Source organism: Thalassophryne amazonica, chromosome 19 (genome assembly GCF_902500255.1).
Source record: "Thalassophryne amazonica chromosome 19, fThaAma1.1, whole genome shotgun sequence".
Lineage (NCBI taxonomy): Eukaryota > Metazoa > Chordata > Actinopteri > Batrachoidiformes > Batrachoididae > Thalassophryne > Thalassophryne amazonica.
Window position 1 is genome coordinate 3,101,489 of NC_047121.1, and position 27,095 is coordinate 3,128,583.

Sequence of the window (27,095 nt, forward strand, 5' to 3'; positions counted from 1 at the left end):
ACACCAACTGTCAAGGTTACACTCAGACTTATCAGTCAAGCATCATTTCTTACACAATTGCTGTGGCTGCTGAACTACTTTTTTTTTTTCTTTGTGGTCAGAAACCCTGCCATGGGTATGTTATTCAACTAAAAGAGGGCCACCAAATGTCATGGTTTTGATTTAAATTTCAAATAAAACTTGGATTTTTTTTTTCATTCCAAAATAATTACTTTAAATTCTTGACTCTTCTCTCTGTGTGTCCCTCTTACACATACACAGGTACAATCACAAACACACATGGGGCTGTTTTGTCTATGAAACAGTTTTTATTTTAAAGTGACAATCCAGCAATATGTAAATAGATCAAATCGAATCGGATCGTGACCTTATGAATTGGAATCTAATCAATCCTGGAAATTCGGATCGATTCCCAGCCCTATTGAGCAGCAGTTTGTGTCTTTGTTGCTGACCTCCTGTGTGAAGTGGGTCACTTTCAAAGTGTGCAGACACGGCTTAGAGCTGCTGTTAGGTTCTGCCCAGTCGGTGAGAGCAGAGGGTTTTCAGGCTGAAGGTGTGTGTGAGGAACAATGAACTGTGTGTGCTTTTTATCAGATCCTCTCTCACTCACCTGAGACAGGCTGGTACACGACTGCAGAGACTCCCTCCATCGCTCCAACACCGTCCTCACCACATGCCCACTTTCACTGCCGTCTGAGGGAGAAGAAAGCAGTGACGGGAATGTTCTGGAATTTCACAGATTTTGTCAAAAGGTAAAAGTCACACACATCACACGCGGGAACCTCAGATCTGCTGGTGTATATTTGCAGGTCACATTTTACTTTTGTTGATCTAAGAAACAAGAAATAATTCAACCACATATGCCAATTTGTTAATCTTATACTTAACATACATGTTACCTGATTTTCATTTTTGCTCACTCTCTACACCCACATACGAGCACAAACCCACATCACGCTTATTTTTCCTCAAACACAACCAGCCTCATTTTGTCAGGGTTTTTTTTCCTGCATACCATATCTCCTGATGACTCAGTTACTTAAATGTTTCACTGTGTTCTCCTCAACACCAACATCATATCTGTCCATCATTATTTTTCTTTGTTTTGTGAGTTGGTCTCAGTTTGGATCACTCCAAAAATATTTGTAGTTAAGAAGACAAGAAAACACGCCTAAGTATTACAATTAATACAGTACTACTGGCAGATATGAGTCATGACCACCCACCAGTTTATATGCAGTTCCTTTACTTCTACATCCTTAAAGTGCACATCACTAGTAAATGACTTGTCTAAATAAAGAATCATGAAAGTATTGATGTATTTTGTTTTATTATTGGTCCTATGTGTCCTGAGAAATTAATGGGGGGGGGGGGGGGGGGGGGGTTTGCAGTTTGAAATCTGTTTTTGCAGACTTTGGAGGTAAATACGCCAAATGGTGAACAGATGTGTTTTAGCAGAATGCAGTAACATGACTAGTGATGTTTATTAAGTGGACAGTTTTACCTTTTGAGAAGGAAAACAAGGTTTTTTTTTTTTTTTTGTGTGTGTCTCTCAGACAGACTGTAGAAATGAAACCCAGCACACACATGGATCTAACCAGGGATTCTATCCATTCCATTCGTGTGGCCATTTCGTTTATTGAAAGTGTGGAACGGGCTACGTTTGCGATTTGTGCTGTCACATCGTGTCATGCTAAAAACTAAGCTCCTACCTATGTAATAATCATTATTATGCAGTCTTATTGAGATGTATGCAATATTTTTGTTTTTTCTGAATACACCACAGGTTACAAAGAGGTGGAGACAGACATACGATGATTGCAAAATCCAAGAATTTAACTTGAAAGCCAAATTAAAACCATATTACACTTGTAGACGCAAAGCTACCCAGACTGACTGTGTGTCCTGGTGTAAGTCCTGAAGTGGACACAGACTGACCTTCAGACAAGCAATACTCAGCACCCGACGTTACATCATTATTATGGATCACAGCTATCAATCTGTTGTGCATTTTTCAGATGCACTCTGGTTATCAGCTGTATAAGGACTGACACAAATTAAAGAACTGTATGAAATTATTTATAATCTGGTATCTAATTTTTTAAAAGAAAGCACTGACTGACTTGAGATACGCCCTTTAAGTTTTGTCATTTTTAATCATTCATTATTATTTTTATTAATAATCCACATTTAAGACTGTATTTTACTTATTCTTTCAATTTATTACACTCACTCATTAATAAATCCCAGGAGGTCTCAGCAGTAAACTTGGTGTTTAGTAATTGATAAGGTGCACATACTCCATCATGAAATTAATTTAAGTATTATGAATTAGTAATAATCGCGATTCTGCAAAAAACTGTTCCATGTATGAAAACATAAACCTGTCCAAAAGTCTTGCAATGAACCACATCCACATTTATAAGTATCAGGCGTGTAGAGAAAACATGGGCTTTTAAAAAGCCAAGATTGCCATCAATATGAGAGAACAGTTGCTTCAGTAGATTCATCTGGCACGTGCCACTTAACGATTTACCTTCATATTCATGAACTGAGATACATTTTCAATGTTTAAGTCTGCAGTCAGCTTTAGGTCCTATGTTCACTCGTGATTAAAATTTCTCAAATCTGTCAAGAAATTCTGTGCACCTGTTTGCTGGATAATATATTGCCTCAGAAAGCATCACAATAACCAATAATATCACAAGATTATTGTTATCATCACTTTAAGACCATTTTATGGCACTAATATAATACTGTACATCCTTTCAAATAGCAATGAACTTCCCATTCTCAAGAATATTCAACAGTGGAATTGAAATGTGAAAAAGATAAATGAATAAAATATTCTAAATCACTGATTCATATTTCAAAAGGGTGACATGAGCTGCCTGAAGTAATGGGCCATTTTCTCCATGTGACGGCCCTTCACAGACATCAATGGGCCTATGCACAGTGGAATAAAATAATTAGATTAAGATTAGTCATTTTTTTCCATCTACTGCAAGAGCCACAATTTGAACCAATTTAAGTTAAAATGAAATATGATGTAACTTTCCTATTTCATTATTTTTGTTACATTTCATGTCATTTGATGTATGCAGGTCATACATAATGAAATTAAAGCTTCAAAACATTAATATTGGATGGTCACAGAATTTGCTCCCATGTTTAAAACTTACAAACAGCAGTGACATAAAGTTGCCAGCTAAATAATCATATTCATGTTTATTTACTGAACAATAAGTCAATACAGTAATTATTGTGACAGCCCTATACCTAATTAGCCTGTAAGTTCCTAAATAATTAAAATTTGGTAAATCTGTTACAAATTTCTGTGCACCATCCTTAGATCTATAAAACAAAACTGAACAAAAATCTGTTTTTGTCTTCAAAATGTTTTGAAGTGATGCGTTTATATCAAGTTCAGCTGCACTGAACACAATCGTGGTGTTTGTGGCTGTGAGGGGAGGTGGCACAGTTTACAGTAAACAGATTTATCTTGTGGTGTGAACATGACGCCACTGAAAGAGGAGAAACGGAAAACGACAACCAACCACAATAAATTTTAAACTTTTCTAAACTGTACCATCACTGGCCTGGTCCTCGTCTTTCTTCTTGTTCTTCTTTGTCTTTTGGTCCTTCCTTGAGTCTTCATCACCTGCAAGGGGAGGAGACAGTTGATTATTCGTACAACTAAAACCTGTTCCTATGACCATGTTCTGCTAATAGACTGTTTCAGGTAACCTCGTATCATTTAGCTTCCTAACATTTCCTTAAGAACTAAGTAAACTGAATTGTTTTGCACAGGCTACTTTGTACTAAATTGAAATTTTTATGTTTTCAACTCTAATTCCCTGCAGTTTTTGTGAAAATCAAAATTCAGCCCTTTAACTTTCAATCAACTTGGAATTTTATGACTTTCTGTCCCATGACAGTAATGGCCAACTACCAAGCCTAGTGTCTCAAAACTGTGTACATCTGGTTCCATCGGAGATCTTGAATAATATCTGCTGTTCATGTAAAAAGCTGAAATGAGAGCCTAAAGTGTGTTGCTGCCTCCCAAATCAGGTTTCATGCACCGATTTTGTGCGTTTGCCTGGACTGTGGCAACAGCATTCACAAGTTCTGAACAGTCTCTCCTGGGTAAAGCAAATGCAGGGGTGGTGGCCAAGTGGTTCATGAGCTTGTTTCCAGAGCAGACACTCCGGTTCAAGGCCATCCCTGCCCATTCTCTGTGCAATGTGGAGTTGCATCAGGAATGTTACCCGGTGTAAAACTTGCACCAACCCGACAAGCTGATCTGCTGTGGGGATCCAATGTGAATAAATGGACAAGCTGAAGGAACTTACTCACTCTTAGATGATGCAAACAACAGTGATGTTTGAAACTGTTTAAAAATTGACTGCCAGACTTTTGGTTTCTTGACTGTAGCAATTGCACCCGTACTTAAGAATAATCAAACTCAAGTAACGGAAGTGAAATAATTCTATTTAATGATGATACTCAAAACTCAGAAAAATCCTTGAAAATATTTGCCATTTGTCTCATTCATGTTGAGTTCATATTTCAGAACTTTCAATAATCTTCTTGCATATGTTGAATATTTCAGTTTTTCATCACAAAATTAACAGTAAATTTGAATTCTAAGATTTATTGAAGTACCCACTGGGATTTGTAACAATGTGTAAGTAATTCCATTTTCAGGAACTGCAGCTATCCCAGAGTTTTACATTATTATTATTATTTATTTATTTTTTTTTAAGTATTATGTTCCCCCAGTGGGCTGGGTATTATCAGCTGTAAAGAGTAAATCTTCTCTGGAAGTTGCCATACCTTGAATAACAACGGCTAAAACCTATAGAAAATACTCAAGACGAAAGGACTTTAGCTACTGACGTTTTTTACTGCCACAATTGGAAATGAATTTCACTTAATTACATCCTCTATGATGATGTGAAAGCACATTTTGCCAGGAGCATTTTGGTGTATTACAGCGTGTACAGAGTAACCATCACCGTTATCAATGTGAATCTTGGTGAGACAGTCCACCATATAATGTTCAAAGCTTCTACAACCCCTGGCAGTAATTATGGAATCACCGGCCTCGGAGGATGTTCATTCAGTTGTTTAATTTTGTAGAAAAAAAAGCAGATCACAGATATGACACAAAACTAAAGTCATTTCAAATGGCAACTTTCTGGCTTTAAGAAACACTATAAGAAATCAGGAAAAATAATTGTGGCAGTCAGTAACGGTTACTTTTTTAGACCAAGCAGAGGGAAAAAAATATGGAATCACTCAATTCTGAGGAAAAAAATTATGGAATCATGAAAAACAAAAGAACACTCCAACACATCACTAGTATTTTGTTGCACCACCTCTGGCTTTTATAACAGCTTGCAGTCTCTGAGGCATGGACTTAATGAGTGACAAACAGTACTCTTCATCAATCTGGCTCCAACTTTCTCTGATTGCTGTTGCCAGATCAGCTTTGCAGGTTGGAGCCTTGTCATGGACCATTTTCTTCAACTTCCACCAAAGACTTTCAATTGGATTAAGATCCGGACTATTTGCAGGCCATGACATTGACCCTATGTGTCTTTTTGCAAGGAATGTTTTCACAGTTTTTGCTCTATGGCAAGATGCATTATCATCTTGAAAAATGATTTCATCATCCCCAAACATCCTTTCAACTGATGGGATAAGAAAAGTGTCCAAAATATCAACGTAAACCTGTGCATTTATTGATGATGTAATGACAGCCATCTCCCCAGTGCCTTTACCTGACATGCAGCCCCATATCATCAATGACTGTGGAAATTTACATGTTCTCTTCAGGCAGTCATCTTTATAAATCTCATTGGAACGGCACCAAACAAAAGTTCCAGCATCATCACCTTGCCCGATGCGGATTCGAGATTTATCACTGAATATGACTTTCATCCAGTCATCCACAGTCCATGATTGCTTTTCCTTAGCCCATTGTAACCTTGTTTCTTCTGTTTAGATGTTAATGATGGCTTTCGTTTAGCTTTTCTGTATGTAAATCCAATTTCCTTTAGGCGGTTTCTTACAGTTCACAGACGTTGACTTCAGTTTCCTCCCATTCGTTCCTCATTTGTTTTGTTGTGCATTTTCAATTTTTGAGACATATTGCTTTAAGTTTTCTGTCTTGACGCTCTGATGTCTTCCTTGGTCTACCAGTATGTTTGCCTTTAACAACCTTCCCATGTTTGTATTTGGTCCAGAGTTTAGACACAGCTGACTGTGAACAACCAACATCTTTTGCAACATTGTGTGATGATTTACCCTCTTAAGAGTTTGATAATCCTCTCCTTTGTTTCAATTGACATCTCTCGTGTTGGAGCCATGATTCATGTCAGTCCACTTGGTGCAACAGCTCTCCAAGGTGTGATCACTCCTTTTTAGATGCAGACTAACGAGCAGATCTGATTTGATGCAGGTGTTAGTTTTGGGGATGAAAATTTACAGGGTGATTCCATAATTTATTCCTCAGAATTGAGTGATTCCATATTTTTTTCCCTCTGCTTGGTCTAAAAAAGTAACCGTTACTGACTGCCACAATTTTTTTTCCTGATTTCTTATAGTGTTTCTTAAAGCCAGAAAGTTGCCATTTGAAATGACTTTAGTTTTGTGTCATGTCTGTGATCTGCTTTTTTTCTACAAAATTAAACAACTGAATGAACATCCTCCGAGGCCGGTGATTCCATAATTTTTGCCAGGGGTTGTATGATGCAACTGGTGCTGTATTACATCATAAGGCCCCACAAAAAAAAGTTTATCATCCATGACATCAAAAAAAAAGTAAGGAGGGAGGGCAAAATTTTTTTCCCCTTAGAAACAGAAAAAACAAAAAACAATACAGTAACAGCTTCAGATGCAAATCACAGACCAGAGTTTTCAGCAAAAGCATACTCGCCACCTAGTGGACGTGCCGGTTCTTGCCCCAGCTGTACCACAGTTAACGAAATTTAGCAAAAAATAAAAATAAAAAAATTGATATGGGCCGATTACATTAATGTTACTACAAGAAGGAATATGCATACAGACGAACGGAGACACATGCATAAGAGAAAAACCTCCACCAGACTTCCATTAATGTGTCTGAATTAGATTCACATCTCTGATCTCAGAGAAAACAAACTTTCATTTAAACTTGGGGTGTCACATATCACAAAATCCACAGTTCAGATCAGATATGACCTTTAACCCAGAGATCAGATCATTTTCAGATAAATAAATAACTTACCTGATTTTTATTTTAACAACTTAGTGAGTCATGAAAAAATTTTCCAATCCAGACTTAAGACGCACTTATTTTCCCTTTCATATGGCTAGCATACTGGTACAGTTTTGTTTTACGCTTTTTACTCTTAATTCATTTATTAGTAATTGCAGCGGGCTGCGGCCTCAACTTTACCTAAATTCTGGGTCTTTAGTGAAGTTTAGGGCTAGTGGCCGGGATCACCTTAGTATTTCTCTGTTTTTCTTGTTGTTTAATGCTGACAAATTATACAGTATTTTTTTTGTCTTTCTGATGCCTGATTCTGTTTTCTCTCTGTTTAAGGTGCAGCTCCATCCAGAGATGGGAATTGTATTTGTGTTGGTGATCCTCCTGTCCTGTGCACCAACAGCATTTCCTGTATATTTGTTCTGTGAATTGTTCTGTAATTTATGTCTGTATCATGGCCCAAGCAGAGGGTCACCCCTTTGAGTCTGGTCTGCTTGAGGTTTCTTCCTCAGAGGCAGTTTGTCCTTACCACTGTTGCTCTGGGGGTTGGTAAGGTTAGACCTTACCTGTGTGAAGCGCTTTGAGGCAACTCTGTTGTGATTTGGTGCTATATAAATGAAAATAAATTGAATTGAAAATGAAAATGAGCTTTTGTGTGTGGTTCTGGATGAAAACAAGGTGTCCACTGTTTTACAGAATATGTTTAAATAAAATGCTTAATTGTTGTATTAAAAATTCTAATAACGGTATCAGTAAATTAAAAAAACTACTTTTGTCAAAATCATGAAAGAACAAAAAAGAGAAAAGGAACAGAAATGATCTGAGTTTATAACTAATTTATTTTTGTTTTTTAACACAAGAGATGAGGATGGCCACGCTGTCTGGTGAGAAGAATGATTTTTTGTAACCCTTTCTGGATAAATACATTCATCCTACACAATGATCAGTGGTCCGGTGAGCAGAGGCTCAGAAACAGTCAATGGTTCAGGAATGTGTGTTATTTTCTGGAGCTTGGCTGTGCACACGCTTCAAGCACAATGTTGCATTCATAATAATAATAATAATGAGAATTCCTTTATTGTCAATGTACATATATACACACAAAACAAATCTTTTCCTCTGCATTTAACCATCCTAATTACAGTTAGATACAATCCAACCACTAGGGGCAGTGTGCAGCCACAGTTCGGCACCCCGGGACCAACTCCAGATGTAGAGATGCTGCCTTGCTCAGAGGCAGAGAAAGGAGCAGACCCAAAATAAACATGTTTTGGTTGTGGGAGGAAGCTGGAGGAAACCCACACAGACACAGGGAGAACATGCAAACTCCACACAGAAAGGAAGGGAATCGATCCCACAACCTTCTTGCTGTGAGGCCCCAGTGCTAACTACGAAGTCACCATGCCGTCGGTTCACCGGGCTCACAGTTGCACAAGGAAGGGATGACTGCCAATGCACCCCGCTTTGTCCCGCTTGACGCCACGTTATATAAAATAATAATTTCATAGCCGATGACGTATTTGCTCTCAGAACTTGGCTGATGAAACCATCTCTCATCGCTCCGAGAATCACAGAGAAATTATCTACAGCTGCAAGTTGTCTCATGCACGCTGTGCGGTGGAGAACATATTTGTAATCTTGTCTCAGATAATTACTTATATGTTCTTATGAGTGTCAAGGTGTCTTAAGAGTCAGATGCAGTGTAAGAGTTCAGGCTCTGCACCTGCTGGTCGCGGTACGTCCTGGTGACACTCACCCAGCGGAGCTTGGAGGAAACGCCTCTCAATGCCGTGTTCAATCTGAAGGAGGGTGTGAGCCAGGCTTCGTACAGTGCTACTGACCGCCTGAGGAGTTGCACTGCCGCTAGATGTTGCAGCACCATTAGTCTTGAGCTCATGAAGCCTGAGGGATACAATTAAACACGTTTACAACACCTCTCCATTACCTGAAAAGAGTGCACCATTACAAACATTTTACGTACAGTAAACAGGAGAAAAAAAAAGAAAGAAAAACAATGACAATCTAAAGGAAAAAAAAAAAAATCCATCATCAGGTGGAATATGCAACACTGATCATTCAGATTTAACATTTTTATTCATCCATCCATCATCTGTCGCCACCAACGCAGTACATCTTTTGTGATTAAATACCTGAATTAACAATTCAGATTCAGAAAACTTTATTGATCCCAGAGAGCAATTCGTTTGCAGCATTCCAGAACAGTTCTCACATACGCACAACATACTACCATCCATTTCAGCTACAAGTGGAACTCTGGTGGAACAACAAAAGTTATACGACATTTAAAAAACCCAGTCCCCTTAGAGTTCATCAATTTAATAGCAGAAGACACAAAGGAATTTGAGAAACGATTAGTTTTCCGAGCTGAACATAAAAACGACGCCCTGAAGGCATCATGATGAATTCTGGAGTCAGAGGATGGAGCGGCTGAGCCAGGAGACACTTTGCTTTACTCAGCACCTGTTGCTCCCACAGCGACTGCAAATCTCTCAATTTAACGCCTGTAATTTTAGAACAGGTTTTGACAATGTCCTGCAGTTTGTTTGTCCTTCACAGACAGGGATTGAAACCAGCAGATAAAAGAAAACATCAATAAACTTTCAATAAAAGAACAATAAAAATTGGTTAAAATAGTTTTACCCACATTAAAAGAGTTCAGCTTCCTCAGAAGGTAAGTTCTTTGCTGCCCTTTTTTAACAATGCTATCAGTGTTCAGGTCAAATGTCAATTTATCATCAATCACAGTGCCCAGGTACTTGTAGCTACTGACAATCTCTACATTTTCCCCACTAATGACACTAACACTGAGGTGAAGCACGTCTAAAATCAATCACCATGTCTTTAGGTTTTAAAACATTCAGATCAAGGTAACTGTCCTCGCACCACTGGACAAACTGCCCCAGAACAGGACCATGATCCACCTCATCTCCTGACAATAGTGAGACCAGGACTGTATCGTCTGAAAATTTAATCAAAAATCTGTTCTCCTCAGAAGACCTGCAGCTGTTTGTGTACAGAATAAAGAGGAGAGGAGACAGGACACAGCCCTGAGGAGACCTGGTGTTAGAGATGGTGGGAGGAGACAAGCAACCATTAACCAAAACATGCTGGACCCGATCAGTGAGAAAATCTAAAATCAATGACAGCAGTTGGTCAGGAAGGTTAAAATCCTCAGCAAGCCTTTGAATCAAAACATGAGGTTGCATTTTATTAAAAGCAGAAGAAAAGTCTGCAAATAAAAGTCTAACATGGGCGCCCGCCTTTTCCAGGTGCATGTAGACAGTGTTCAAAAGAAAAAGTTTAGCATCCTCCACACCTTTGCTAGATTGATAGGCAAATTACAGTGGATCCAATTTATCCGTGATGAAAGGCAAAATATGGGCGCATAAAATTTGTTTGAAGGTTTTCATTACAAGAGATGTGAGTGCGACCGGCCTCAAGTCACTCAGCACCCTAGATTTATTTGATTTTGGAAGGGGGATCACTGTAGATGTCTTCCACAAAGAGGGAATTTTATACTGATCAACACATGATTGAAACAGTCTTGTAAACACAGCACTGAGCTGGGTAGCACAGTGGTGCAAGGTTTGCCCACAAATGGCGTCAGGACCCCTAGCTTTCCCTTGACTTGTTAGTAACTTCCTTGTTACGATCCAGTCTGAGCGGGACCCCAAACCCACTCAATGACACCTCCTCATCCCAATCAGAATCGCTGAGCCAGGATTCTGTGAAGACAAGCAGGCATGCATTTTTGATCTCCGGCCTAACCGTGATCCAAGCTTCAATCTCATCCAGTTTGTTACGGATTGATTGTGCGTTTCCCAGAACAATTGATGGGAGAGCAGGCAGCCTACGGCAGTCCAGTAGATCCATGCGATTCAATCTCCGGAGTAATCCACCTCATTTCCCCCGCTTGCGCCGCCTGGGTTTAGCAGCCGTGCGCCAAATCTCCGGAGGAATGACCGGAGATGGCCCCACACCATACGCAGGGAGCCGGAGCTGAAGTAAGGATTCCCGGCTAAAAGGTAATGCGCGGGAAAACTCCACCCCAGGGTACGCTGGGTTCGCATGTCTCATAACTTGTACAAATCTCGAAAAACAGTCCACACAAAAGCAACAATGTCATCAATCTCGGCATTGATCCGTACATATCTGTTTATACATGTAGCTGACAAATATGGATAACTCGAGTTCTGTACTCAAACTCACAAACTGATATGCTCCACTTGTCCCATCTGTTTTAATCTTGTATGATACAGATGGTGGTTAGAATTTATTTTTTTGATTTATTTTTTAATGAAACCAGAATTAAAGTGATCAACCTGTGTAAATGTAACAAAAAAAACAGTCCCCCCCTGAAGATGGTAAACTGGATTCAAGCACATCTACACATGGTGTGCTTTCACTGTGTGAGGTTTCACTGAAGTCCAACCAAATGCTTTAGGAGGTGCAGACATAAGAAAAATATTAGAGATCAAACCGTGTGATGTCACGGTGTGTATTCGCCCTATTGACGTATCCCATAATCCCTTGCGCGCCAGAGTTGCTGCATTCAAACAACATAGAGAATCCACATGACGACAACTGTAAATGAATATACTACAAAATGTAATTTTTTGTTTTTCGTCACGTTAATAAGAGACTGCTGCATGATACCCTGAAAACTTTTAAAACAATTATAACAAATAATCTGTGTCTGTTACGTTTAATCTGTGTGGAATTTAATAAACACAAACCGAATTTCAGACATATTATATATATTAGTCTGGAACAAAGAGGACAAACAGCGTTGTAAAGAACAATAATCAAGACGTTAAAGAGCAAACGACACTTTCCCCCAGAATGACATGATCAGGAAGCGATTGTAGCTCACAGCAGCTCCCACTGAAAATAACGGAGAGACAGACTGTGATTCTCATGTTTACATAAAATAAACACAATAACAACGTCTAAAAACCCAGAGTGTCATGCCCCGCCCAGTTTTAGGCTTCAGCCCTTATTTTTTGTCTTTATTTGGTTCTGTTCCTTTTGCCCCAGCCTTGTTTTATTAATTGCCTTCTTCATCATGTGTTTATTCTATGTTCTATTTTTGCTTTGGCACATTCTTCTGTTACTTTTATTCTTCAGCCATGTTCCAGTTCCATTCTAGTTTTGTTCTATCAGTCTGTGTTTTCATGGTTTATCATTTAGTTATTGTTTGCCTATTTTTGTTGCTCTCATGTCTGTAATATGTAGTACTGTGATGTCAGGTTTTGTTATCACTTAGTTTCTGTTTTTCTTATGGTTTTGTCTGTCTGTTCCACTTAGTTTTGTCACAGTGTGTTATTTCCCATGATTCTGTTTATCATGTTCTGGTTTGCTTTTATGTCCTGATCAAGTTTAGATTCCTGTTCATGTTTTTCTTTGTATGATCTCTAGTTGTCTTGTCTGTAATCTCGTCACCGCTCACTTGCACCTGCCTGTCATTCTCTCTTTGTCTGCACTTCTCTCAGGTCTCTAAGTTGTCATGTCCAGTTTCATTGTTATCACAGTCTCTGATCACTGCACTCTCATGTCCCGCACCTGCACTTTGTCATCACTGTTGGCCACGCCCCATTCATCTGTCATTTACTTGCCCATTTGTCACTGCCTTTCTGCATCTCTTTTGCCTCTTAGTTGTCACCTGACCACGCCCCCTTCCAGGCCCTTCCTCCTCCACGTGCACCTCATTATCTTATTAACACCTGTTCTTATTTAAACTGCTTCAGTTCACTTCCTCTCTGCTCGTTTGTTGAGTTCACTCACTTACCAGCACTTAGTCTCGTCCTGTTTTCCCAAGCCGTGTTTTTTGCCTCAGCTCTGTGTACTGGATCCTGCCTTTTGCCTCAAGCCCTGACAACTCTGTTTGCTCGTGTACTGACCCTGCTTGTTTTTGACCACGTCCTCTGTCTTGTCCCTGCCCGGTACTTTTGCTCCGCGGACTGCCTTCCTGTTACTGAACCCAGGTCTGAATTAAACCATCCTTTACGCATACGTCCTGTGGTGAGCCTGCATTTGTGTCCAGCCTCTGTCTGTGTCTCGCCTCCGCTCAGTCCTGTCACAGAGAATATATTCACGAGAGTTTTAGGCACAATATAAAAATAGTTTTATGTTGCGATGTTAATGGTGTTGTCCGTGTGCAGCGGTTAAAGTGCAGTGTGATCAGAGCGTCTCAATGCAGTTCTCAGTTTACTGAGATCTCACAGAGCGGCGACCTCTCCGAGGTTTTGTGGGATTTGAAACATCAATAGGGCGAATGACATGAGAGAATTCTGTTATTATAAATAATAAGACACTGTCAAAAAATGTTCTGTCTTTGGATGAATTAAAATTTTATAGTGGGGTGGATAAAATGGAACTAATAAATATATTTATGTACGGTAAACACTTTTCCAAAAGCTGCCATTTGCCATTTGGTATGCTTGTGTTTTGAATCAACAGAAAGTTGATAGGACAAATAGTTTTGAAGAAAGTAGTGATTTTAGCTAACCAGAAAACAATGGATGTTGTGCTGCAATGCACCATGGGAGAATGGGATTTTGGAATTTTAAATGTTATTGTGGTTCATGTTAACAGTGTTCTTGGTGTTACTGATTTATTGTGTTTTTGTAGTTCAATTGGTTTAGTTAAGTGTCATATTGCCGGTACCATATGGGAAAAGTCTAGTGCATTTTGATGTCTTCCGCCACCGTCCCTGTGTCTAAAAATGGAAGCATGTGCTTGTGGCAGAATGCGGAGAAGACAAAAAGCTCTCCATGGGCATGTGTATAACTTAGATCATGGACAAACCGGGGAGGGGGGGTGCTGTTGGCCCCCAGAAAAAACTGAAAACTCAGATCCATTCTGGTGAATTTTCAGGTCTATTTATACACCAAAAAAAAAAAAAAAAAAAAAAAACTCAATTGAAGCTGTCCATTAATTGCTGAAAGCTGCGGTCCTCATGTGGTGTAAATTCACACACATAGTAAATATACTCGTAAAGTCTTACCTATTAGTTTTAGTGGATTCATCAACACATCCTGAAGAAAATGACGTCTGAAAATACTTTAATTCCAGTCCCTCTGGCACTTAGCGCTACAGTTGCTCCTCCGTCAGTCAGCGGAGCTTCTCTCACCCCCTACCCCCACTTTCCCACTGGGTCTCTGTCTTTGCACTACAAGTTGTAAAAGTCACAGCACCTTAACGTCTCATTTACCACAGACACCAGGCGATCCTGGCTGCACACAAAGACATTACCTCATGATCCACAAAGGGAAAAAAAAAAAAAAAAAAGTTGTCCGTGTGGCGCAGAGATGCCGCACGACACCATGCGCGCGCTGGATGACATGCTCTTCAGAAAAAAAACATTTACGGTACATATTTAATTAAAAGTTAAAAGCTCTGTAACATCTTTCTGTGTAAATATCTCATGTTACAACATGGAGGCTCATAGACAACTGTGGCCTATTTATGTACAATTTCTTTTCTTTTTAAAATTGGTGGGTGCAGCTTATATTGAGATGCGTTCTATAGTCCGGAAATTACGGTAAAGCACTGTTCTTACATTAGAAAACGTATAATTAAAATAGTTTTAATAATAATAATTTTTAAAAAAGATTCTTTAGAAATATTTGATGTTCATCTGTAAGTTAAAGCCCTAACTTATCTGTTGTTGTTGAGATAATTTCTTGATTAACATAAGGAATAAAAAGGCATGAAATGTAATGTGTACATTAAACAAAATTAAATATGAAACAGCGCTGTGCTATTTTCTTTGATTACTTGATAATTAAAAAAATTAAAATAAACAAAATCAAAGTTATTTAAAGTTGAGACTTCTCTTGCAGTTATGGCAGTAACAATTACAAACTGTGTAGCTTTACGTGGTAAAAAAATAAAAACTAGAAGCACTCAGAGTGCAAACCTCCGCCAAGGCCATGGGGTCACTGATGCCATAACATCTACACACAGTGGAATCATTGAACCTAAAAACAATGATGTTTGCTCAGTAGTAAAAAAAGTTCCATCTGCTGTGACTGGATAGCATGTATCCTTAGCGCTTGGCATCACAGTTTATTGCAACTTGCACCTTTCCCAGAAGCTACTGTCATCTGAGCACTGATATTGATATTGCATGTGCTTATAGACAAAAACAAGAGACAAAATTCAATTTATTATTCAACTAAACTGCAAACATATGATTTTTTTTTTAACATTTATGAAACACTTCTCTAAACAAGGCCATAGGGTCACTGACCCTTAAGAGATTCCCTCTTTGGCACAGTGATCTATTTATTTTTGTCTCTTTTTAACTGTATATAATAATCATTAGATTATTAATATATAAACAAAATAAATGTAAGAAATATTACAATTTGAAAACAAATGCACCCGAATGTGATGACAGCTGCAACTGCTTATGCTAACTTTTAACATTGAAAATGCCATAGACATGCTAAGGCATTAGCATTGGGATCCGGTTTGTGATCTGGATCACCACTAAAATTTACTCACTTGTTCCTCTTGTCTTTTCCAACCACTCCACAAAATTTCATCAAAATCCGTTCAAAACTTTTTGAGTTATCCTGATGACAAACAGACAAACAAATGCGACCGAAAACACAACCTCCTTGGCGGAGGTAAAAATAGGTTGAAAAATTTCTGAATATAAAATGCCTCACTCAGGTTGACAGTGACTGATTAACTTCCTGCAGCTAAACGCTAACGTTAGCTGATACACTTCAGAAGAACGATAACGTCACGTATCATTTTCAATTACTCACTCACCTCAGACAAATTTTTGTGTGTTGCTCAAACTCAATCTTGTGATTTTGACTCACAGACTGAGTTAAACTCTTGTCTGAATGCTAACAGTGATAGCATTTTTAGAGGTGGGAAACGTCACCTGTTAACTCCACTTAATGTATCATTACTGGAAGAAATATGCAGCTCCTAACTTTTAATGTCCACAACAAAGTAACCCAGTAGGAAAACAGTCCCCAAAAACAAAATAACCCTTCTTATTTGAAGATTACTGGCAGCTTGCAAACCAACATAGCGCATTACTGCCACCAACTCTTTGCGTGTGGAACTGAATGAATGGATTCTGATATATGCTATCAAAAATAACTTGGAAATGTTCACCACGTGAGTAAAAGCCACATTTCCGGTAATTTCCCGGAAAACGTTCATCACTGGTAAAACCAAAAGTAGTCAAAAACAGCCAATTATACCCTGTACACCAGAGGGTTAAGTTTCTGTCTGGCAAGTTGCAACAATCATTTAATTTTTTGGCACAGCTCAAGCTGGGGAGGGAGGTTAAACCCCCTAAACTCTTCGAGCCGCCAGTGGACCTGGATAAAAAATAAATCACAGACTCTAATCAAACACAACTTATGCTCTGTTCAAAGTCCATCAAGAGTGGAGCTGGAATCTTGTAAAATGGTTAAAAGTTACAAAATACGCTAGCTTCAATCACTGACTTTTGATAGGGGAGAAAAAAATTGACTTGAATATTGTTTCTTGTTGTCTACACGCATGTTGTACGTATGTGTCATCACTATTCCTTTGACAGGATCTGAGAAATTAAGCAAATTACAACTATTCCCCTGTTATACCCACAGTAGTACAATAATGACTCAGGTTATGATTACAAGCACCAAATTAGGTATATAAAGTCCTTTTCTTCAAGAATGCCATTAGACAGTAGAAATTTTTTTTTTTTTTTTTTTTATTCACCCCCCCCCCCCCGGGTGAATAATGTTGAAATCATTGTTTCATCTGTTCAATAGTTCATTCTGTAAGTTTCCAGTCTCATGTATTACTGTATATGGGAACAACGCAAACTCCATCACAGAGAATCAGTGAGTCACAAAGTCACAACCACGCCTCTGCCAAGACCGGCAAAAGAAATACCACAGGAATGTGCTCCTGTCCCCTTAAGCCATTATTAAGTCGATTTCAGTCAGTGTCTCCACCCCACAGCTGCTGCTAAAAACGGCTCTGAATGTACACAGATTACATGTATTTATCTTCAGACAGTAGTGCACAGGTGTGATGCACAGTTAACATAAGTAGCACAGTTGCTGAACGCAGACCTTTAGAGTTTAATTAATTAGTCATTTATATCTCAAACAGAGATTTTAGTTGTACTGGAAACGACATCAGAAATAATGTGTCTCTACCTGTCTCTAGCTCTTGTAGAATCCATCTCCATAGCACTGAGCTGTCCATTCATCCCTCCACTCTCACTGCCATCAGAACAGTGAAGCTCAAGTTTCCTGCATCTAAAGCCAAGCGCCACACCTGTCTGTCCATCACCTACAGACAGAGGTGTCAGCGAGACAGGATCATCATTAACTTCACCGTTTATTTGCTGCTGAGATCTTCATCCAGCAACTTTGCATATACCTTCAGAGTTCCCAGACCTCCCTGGTGGATACGGTCCTCAATATCCAGCAACAGGTCTCTAAGTCTCATCTCCATCAGCGCTTCAGCAGAACACTGGACTTTCTGGGTCAGACTGGGTGGATTCTGCATCATATGGGTAAAGAACCTGTGATTAGGCAGAACAATTTCCAAGCATGAGCCAAATGATCAATACACAGCGGTGTGGGAGGGGCCTGAAGTCATGTGATCAGGGTCATCATGTTACCTGTGTGGTTGTACTTGTTCTTGTCAGAATGCTGCAGAACCTGCTGAAGCCGCGGCCTCTCCTGCTGCAGTGCTTCTTTCAGCGGCTCTCTCGGTCACCTCGTGGATTCAAAGCCTTGATCAGCTGATCCACCTCCTCCACCGAGCTTTAAGGACCACCGATTGGGACGACCTGAGGGGGCAGCCGCCAGAGCAGTGTGGGGGCAAGACAAGACCTGACAATGTCCAGAAAGAACATTAACTTGAATCAGAATGATCTCTTGACACTCAAGGACCTCTCTGTGATTGGTTCAGGGCAACTTTTAAATGTGTGACCTTTACCTTTCCCCTGCTAAGCTCCTCTTTCTCACCCTCCTTGTCCTCCATGTTGGTGGAGCTGTCCGGGACGGAGCTTGCAGCAGGCTGCAGCATGTCTTCTGTTAAACCAAAGCAGTCGTCCTCCACAAACAGAGCAGCTGCGGATGGGAGGAGCCAGTACCGGCGATACAACCGGTCTCTGCCCAGAGGCTGCAGACAAGTGCGTGCTGCGCCGCCTTCTGGATCAACTCCTGCAGCGCTTGAACCTACGACACAAACTAAAAGTTCAGCCAGAGGCCAGCTGGCTGTACATTAAAGGTTTGTTTCTTTTGTTAAGAAAAATATATCTGCTGAGACTGAACACAGCAATAAAGAGCAGAGAGAAAAATCCAGAAAGACACATTTGTGATTGCTGAAGAAACTGTAGTTGGACAACCATAAAATCCTCCTGAAGTCCACAACAGTTTGGAAGATTCATCAGTGAAGCCAACATCAAAACTCTGGGATAAACAGACATTACAAATGTCACCTCCTTCATGGAGTTCAGCAGCGAGACAATAACTGTAAACTTTAACAAAGAAAAGGAATGCTAAGGACATGTGACCATCAGTGCCACTGCTGTTATCTGACCTTCTCCTGTTCGTTCTGTAGCTCCTCTGCAGTGGGACAGGATGAAGGTTTGGGTTCAGATGTCCTCTGTTGCTGTGGCTCTTTCCCTTTCAGGTCCACTTCAGCTGCAGCAAAGAGGCAGACATGATGAGTCAGCACAGAAGAAAACAGACTTACTGGTTTCAAACAGAGGAACACTCCCGACTCACACAAGGCAGGAAGTATGTCAACATGTCTTTGGTGCCTTTGTCAGAGAACTGACTCAATCTCAAATCTCTCCTTTTGTCTGATTCCTTGTGTTTGAAGAACCAGTCTGATATCTGCCACGAAAATACCCGCAGAACAAAGTCTAAAAGCTCTCCTCTGGGGTGCGCTGGTGGCCCAGAGTGCAGGGCACATGTCGGTGATCCTTGTTCAATTAAAGCACAGATCCAGAACTGGAGACCAGACCTCATCACGCTTTGGCTCAGGACATGTGCAACTCAAAATACCACAACTGCTGACGTTTGGGAGTTGAAGGATTAGGGTTTTTGTTTTTTTGTTTTAAGGGAGGGGCTCCGAGTTGGTGAAGATAAAGTTTGGCCGTTACTACCCAAACCGAGCTGGGCACCGATTGTGCACCATCTGCTTTCACATATAATCTGACACCTTTCATGGTTCTTGCTGCAATTATTTTCTTCTATTATTTTCAAACAGCATCCATGAGTTTTGTTTTTATTATATTATTATTTGTTATGATCTTTACTTTTGCTGCATTAAGCTGATCAAAGTGTAAAACTGTCACTAACTCCAGTGTCCTTTTGCCTGGGTCACGATCAGTTTTAATGCCCAGACAGAGCGAGGCTGGTGTGTGTGTGTGTTTTTTTTTTACCTTTCACCTTCTGCTGATTTGTTGGTGAGGTCGTCTCTTCACCTTCCTCAGTGTTCCATTCTGCAGGAGTCTCACTGTTCAGAGCTGCACACTGGCTGCAGAGATGACACACACTGGCATCTTTAATCTCTAGCAATGAAAGTGGGCCACAGGAGGAAAAAAAAAAAAACCTGAAAATTTTTGGCTTGGGCCAAAGTCCCGAAGCCCTTGTCAGGGGTCTGGCGGTTCTCCCACAGAAAAATTTGAACTCTCAGATGCATTCTAGTGCATTTTCAGGTCTATTTAACCACCAAATAAATAAATAATAAAATAATAATTAAGTCAAGTGTTCCACTCCAGTCTTTTCACACAACTTGTATTATGCTACCAGTCTTTAATTAAAAAAAAACATACATTGTGTTTCAATCAATCAATCAATCAATCAATCAACTTTTTTCTTGTATAGCGCCAAATCACAACAAACAGTTGCCCCAAAGTACAAAGGAAACAAAGGAAACAAACAAAGGAAACAACAATTCAAAGAACTCAAAAATAATAATTCTCAGTATCAATTAAAATTGAACAACTGGAGTTTTTATGGCACATTAATGCATCAACTTGTCAACAATCACTCTCTTCTGAGTTTTCAGAGTTTTGGCAGAAGCTTTGGAGCTATTGATAATCTCTGTTTTCAAATTCTTGGCCACCTTAAAATCCTTACAAATGTGTGTTTACTTCAAGATTAATTTCTGACTACTGTACATTTTGAAGTTAAACTTCTATTAGATTAGATAACTTGTAATTAAAATAATTTAATTAAAACTAAGATTATTTCAAAATCTCTGATATTCATCTGTAAATTAAAACAATAACTTATGTTGAGATAATTTCTTGATTAACATTATAAACAACAGTGCAGACATAAAATAGCATGAAAAGTAATGTGTACATTTTTACGTCTACTAGATTCATTTAGTAAATATTTGTTTCTTATGTGGGACAAGAAATATAATTCTTATCACATATAGAAATATACTTGATAGTAAAAAAAAAAGTTAAAATAAAAAAAATCTGTTACTTCAAGTTTAGACTTTCTTGCAGTTACGCAGTAACAATTAAAAAACTGTACCTTAATTTGGTAAAAATAAAAACAGCTCGAGCAATTTACGAATATAAAACGTTTACTCAATTACTTACTTCAACATCCTTCAGCTAAAACCTAACATTAGCTGATAAACGTCAGCAGAGTACTAAGTCCACGTAGAATTTTTTTTTTAATTACTCACTCACCTCAGATAAATTTGTAGAAGCTTCATTGCTCAAACTCATTAACCTTGTGGTTTTGACTCCCAGACTGAGTTAAACTCTCGTCTGAATGCTAACGGTGTCAGCATTTCTCACGTCACCCATTAGCTCCACTTAATGGAGAGACAGCAGGTGCATTTTGTGGCAGCAGCATCTTGTCTAAACTTGTTTTATTTTTTCATCTATGATCTGTTAATGTATTTACATGTACACATCTAACATAAATAATTAAACAAAAATAAAACAGAAAACACCAGCATGTGCTACAGCCAGTGATGCCGGTAACGCGTTACTAAGTAATCACTTTTTTTAGTAACGAGTAATCTGTTAATCTTTCCAAATCAGTAATCAGATTAAAGTTACTTCTCCACGTCACTGTGCGTTAATGTTATTTTTGCATTGTGGGTCAATAGCAGCATTAAACTGGGCAGGAGGTCGGGGTTCGACTGAACTGCCCACTTTAAGCGAGCTGTGAGCTTTTCATCTGCGGTTTTCTGCAGCAGCTACGACTCGTCCTCACCTCTTAAAGCGCGGTGACAACAGCACACCTTCACTGAGCTTTACAAAGACATTTTTTTTCTCCTTTATTTAGAATTCTGAGCTGAGCCGCTCCGTATCTGCACGTTAAAAACAGCTGATCCTCCGCGACGCGTCAACAACTAACACTATTTTCCACTCAAATGCACCTAAACTCTTTCTGAGGACCATGATGTGAAAACACAATAAAACTTTCTTACCTGTAAATCTGGTCATGTTTTCTAAATAAATAAATGTTATCCATTCTTTGTGCTCAAACGCCAAAGCAGGGGCGAATCCAGATGGAATGGGGGCGTGGGGCAGATTAAAGGTCCAGTTTTGAAGCCTTTTTTTACTACAACTAACAATACTACTTATAATAATATAATTTCAACAAGTAAAATGTTTAGAAATAAAAATGTTAGAAAGAATTTAATAGTTACATTTATAAACAATGTAGGTTAGAAATTGAAAGTTTTACTGTTACAGTGCTGTCAACAGTTAAATATGAGGTCAAGAAAGAGGTCTTTATTTTACTTTTTATAAAAGAAGTATTTATTTTCAATGAAGTCAAGAAAGGGTGACTATAAAGTGAGTTTTGGCAAAACAGGTATCACTGTCATGTTGAGGTGGCAGAGGGTTGTTGTCAGCAGCTGGGGAAAGTAACTAAAAAAGAAACTAGTAATCTAACTTAGCTACTTTTATAATTGAGTAATCAGTAAAGTAACTAAGTTACTTTTTCAAGGAGTAATCAGTAATTGGATTACTTTTTCAAAGTAACTTTGGCAACACTGGCTACAGCACATAAAGATAACACCGGTAGTGCTACGAGAAATACAAAAAACACCAGCATGTGCTACAGCACATACAGATGCCACAGTAAGTGCTAAGACAAGATGCTGCTGCCACAAAATGCACCTGCCCTTGCTGACTTAATGTATGATTACTTGGAGGAAAAATGCAGCTCATAACTTTTAATGTCCACAACAAAGTAAACAATTAGGAGAACCACCGCACAGTCCCCAAAAATATGACTTATTAGACCTCCAAAAACTAAAACAAAATAACCATTCTTCTTCTTTGGAGACTATTGGTCGCTTTCAAACCAACACAGAGCATTACCGCCACCAACTGTTTGGGCGTGGAACTGAATGAATGGATTCTGACGTTAAATACCCAGGAAATGTTCCCCACGAGTTAAAAACCCGGATTTCCAGTAATTTCCAGAAAACTTTCATCACTGAATCTCATTAATACCGATTTTGTTTTTTTGTTCAGGAGCAGGTGGTGTGTAATTCTGTCAGTGACACGTGTAAGAAAGTGATCTACAGAGGGAAGAGGTCCCAAACAAAAAACATGATTAACATTAAAAACTACATCAGTTAAAGTGGGAAAGTCTCCAGGCTCCAATGGATATACCAGAGTGGTATAAATCTTTTGAAGAACTGTCACCTATCTTAATAAAGACCTTTAATTGGATCATACAAAATGGGGAAATCCCTCCATCTTGAAAGGATGCAGTTATTTCAGCTAAACTTAAAGATGGCAAAGACAGACAGGACTGTAGCAACTATCATCAGTGTCCTCAATCTAGACTATAAATTACAGTGGCTTGCAGAAGTATTCAGCCCCTTGGTATTTCACACATTTTAATTTGCTTATGTCATTTCAAATACAAAAACTAAATCAGGCTTCTCAATATAAAAATTTCTAAATGATCTTCCTTAGACTCAAACTGAAAGTAAATCTCTACAACTTACTATAAATTAATTAAAAATATAAAAGCCAAGATGATGGGTTGCATAAGTAATCAGCCCCTTTGGTATAATACCTGTAAATAATCAGCTTTATTGCCAGTTTTCTTCAGACAAGTCAGGGGATGGATACATGAACATTTCCTGAACTTTATTTACATCAGTTATGAAGAGAAACACATGCTCCCATGTTTAAACTTACAAACAGCAGTGACATAAAGTTGCCAGCTAAATAATCATTTCATGTTTATTTACTGAACAATAAGTCAATACAGTAATTATTGTGACAGCCCTATACCTAATTAGCCTGTAAGTTCCTAAATAATTAAAATTTGGTAAATCTGTTACAAATTTCTGTGCACCATCCTTAGATCTATAAAACAAAACTGAACAAAAATCTGTTTTTGTCTTCAAAATGTTTTGAAGTGATGCGTTTATATCAAGTTCAGCTGCACTGAACACAATCGTGGTGTTTGTGGCTGTGAGGGGAGGTGGCACAGTTTACAGTAAACAGATTTATCTTGTGGTGTGAACATGACGCCACTGAAAGAGGAGAAACGGAAAACGACAACCAACCACAATAAATTTTAAACTTTTCTAAACTGTACCATCACTGGCCTGGTCCTCGTCTTTCTTCTTGTTCTTCTTTGTTTTGGTCCTTCCTTGAGTCTTCATCACCTGCAAGGGGAGGAGACAGTTGATTATTCGTACAACTAAAACCTGTTCCTATGACCATGTTCTGCTAATAGACTGTTTCAGGTAACCTCGTATCATTTAGCTTCCTAACATTTCCTTAAGAACTAAGTAAACTGAATTGTTTTGCACAGGCTACTTTGTACTAAATTGAAATTTTTATGTTTTCAACTCTAATTCCCTGCAGTTTTTGTGAAAATCAAAATTCAGCCCTTTAACTTTCAATCAACTTGGAATTTTATGACTTTCTGTCCCATGACAGTAATGGCCAACTACCAAGCCTAGTGTCTCAAAACTGTGTACATCTGGTTCCATCGGAGATCTTGAATAATATCTGCTGTTCATGTAAAAAGCTGAAATGAGAGCCTAAAGTGTGTTGCTGCCTCCCAAATCAGGTTTCATGCACCGATTTTGTGCGTTTGCCTGGACTGTGGCAACAGCATTCACAAGTTCTGAACAGTCTCTCCTGGGTAAAGCAAATGCAGGGGTGGTGGCCAAGTGGTTCATGAGCTTGTTTCCAGAGCAGACACTCCGGTTCAAGGCCATCCCTGCCCATTCTCTGTGCAATGTGGAGTTGCATCAGGAATGTTACCCGGTGTAAAACTTGCACCAACCCGACAAGCTGATCTGCTGTGGGGATCCAATGTGAATAAATGGACAAGCTGAAGGAACTTACTCACTCTTAGATGATGCAAACAACAGTGATGTTTGAAACTGTTTAAAAATTGACTGCCAGACTTTTGGTTTCTTGACTGTAGCAATTGCACCCGTACTTAAGAATAATCAAACTCAAGTAACGGAAGTGAAATAATTCTATTTAATGATGATACTCAAAACTCAGAAAAATCCTTGAAAATATTTGCCATTTGTCTCATTCATGTTGAGTTCATATTTCAGAACTTTCAATAATCTTCTTGCATATGTTGAATATTTCAGTTTTTCATCACAAAATTAACAGTAAATTTGAATTCTAAGATTTATTGAAGTACCCACTGGGATTTGTAACAATGTGTAAGTAATTCCATTTTCAGGAACTGCAGCTATCCCAGAGTTTTACATTATATATTATTTATTTTTTTTTTTTAAGTATTATGTTCCCCCAGTGGGCTGGGTATTATCAGCTGTAAAGAGTAAATCTTCTCTGGAAGTTGCCATACCTTGAATAACAACGGCTAAAACCTATAGAAAATACTCACGAAAGGACTTTAGCTACTGACGTTTTTTACTGCCACAATTGGAAATGAATTTCACTTAATTACATCCTCTATGATGATGTGAAAGCACATTTTGCCAGGAGCATTTTGGTGTATTACAGCGTGTACAGAGTAACCATCACCGTTATCAATGTGAATCTTGGTGAGACAGTCCACCATATAATGTTCAAAGCTTCTACAACCCCTGGCAGTAATTATGGAATCACCGGCCTCGGAGGATGTTCATTCAGTTGTTTAATTTGTAGAAAAAAAAGCAGATCACAGATATGACACAAACTAAAGTCATTTCAAATGGCAACTTTCTGGCTTTAAGAAACACTATAAGAAATCAGGAAAAATAATTGTGGCAGTCAGTACGGTTACTTTTTTAGACCAAGCAGAGGGAAAAAATATGGAATCACTCAATTCTGAGGAAAAAAATTATGGAATCATGAAAAACAAAAGAACACTCAACACATCACTAGTATTTTGTTGCCACCACCTCTGGCTTTTATAACAGCTTGCAGTCTCTGAGGCATGGACTTAATGAGTGACAAACAGTACTCTTCATCAATCTGGCTCCACTTTCTCTGATTGCTGTTGCCAGATCAGCTTTGCAGGTTGGAGCCTTGTCATGGACCATTTTCTTCAACTTCCACCAAAGACTTTCAATTGGATTAAGATCCGGACTATTTGCAGGCCATGACATTGACCCTATGTGTCTTTTTGCAAGGAATGTTTTCACAGTTTTTGCTCTATGGCAAGATGCATTATCATCTTGAAAAATGATTTCATCATCCCCCAAACATCCTTTCAACTGATGGGATAAGAAAAGTGTCCAAAATATCAACGTAAACCTGTGCATTTATTGATGATGTAATGACAGCCATCTCCCCAGTGCCTTTACCTGACATGCAGCCCCATATCAATCAATGACTGTGAAATTTACATGGTTCTCTTCAGGCAGTCATCTTTATAAATCTCATTGGAACGGCACCAAACAAAAGTTCCAGCATCATCACCTTGCACGATGCGGATTCGAGATTTATCACTGAATATGACTTTCATTCCAGTCATCCACAGTCCATGATTGCTTTTCCTTAGCCCATTGTAACCTTGTTTCTTCTGTTTAGATGTTAATGATGGCTTTCGTTTAGCTTTTCTGTATGTAAATCCAATTTCCTTTAGGCGGTTTCTTACAGTTCACAGACGTTGACTTCAGTTTCCTCCCATTCGTTCCTCATTTGTTTTGTTGTGCATTTTCAATTTTTGAGACATATTGCTTTAAGTTTTCTGTCTTGACGCTCTGATGTCTTCCTTGGTCTACCAGTATGTTTGCCTTTAACAACCTTCCCATGTTTGTATTTGGTCCAGAGTTTAGACACAGCTGACTGTGAACAACCACATCTTTTGCAACATTGTGTGATGATTTACCCTCTTAAGAGTTTGATAATCCTCTCCTTTGTTTCAATTGACATCTCTCGTGTTGGAGCCATGATTCATGTCAGTCCACTTGGTTGCAACAGCTCTCCAGGTGTGATCACTCCTTTTTAGATGCAGACTAACGAGCAGATCTGATTTGATGCAGGTGTTAGTTTTGGGGATGAAAATTTACAGGGTGATTCCATAATTTTATTCCTCAGAATTGAGTGATTCCATATTTTTTTCCCTCTGCTTGGTCTAAAAAAGTAAACCGTTACTGACTGCCACAATTTTTTTTTCCTGATTTCTTATAGTGTTTCTTAAAGCCAGAAAGTTGCCATTTGAAATGACTTTAGTTTTGTGTCATGTCTGTGATCTGCTTTTTTTCTACAAAATTAAACAACTGAATGAACATCCTCCGAGGGCCGGTGATTCCATAATTTTTTGCCAGGGGTTGTATGATGCACTGGTGCTGTATTACATCATAAGGCCCCACAAAAAAAAGTTTATCATCCATGACATCAAAAAAA

At 38.8% G+C, this 27,095-nt stretch overlaps 1 protein-coding gene across 1 annotated transcript in view; it reads right to left on the reverse strand.

The window, feature by feature from the left end:
* baz1a (bromodomain adjacent to zinc finger domain, 1A) overlaps window positions 1–27,095 on the reverse strand; it is a 73,681-nt gene that overhangs the window by 11,787 nt on the left and 34,799 nt on the right. The window contains exons 19-20 of the mRNA XM_034159827.1: window positions 3,590–3,661; window positions 611–693 (exon numbers count right to left, since the gene is read on the reverse strand). Coding sequence (XP_034015718.1) covers window positions 611–693; window positions 3,590–3,661 — 155 coding nt within the window. The remainder of the gene's footprint in view (window positions 1–610; window positions 694–3,589; window positions 3,662–27,095) is intronic.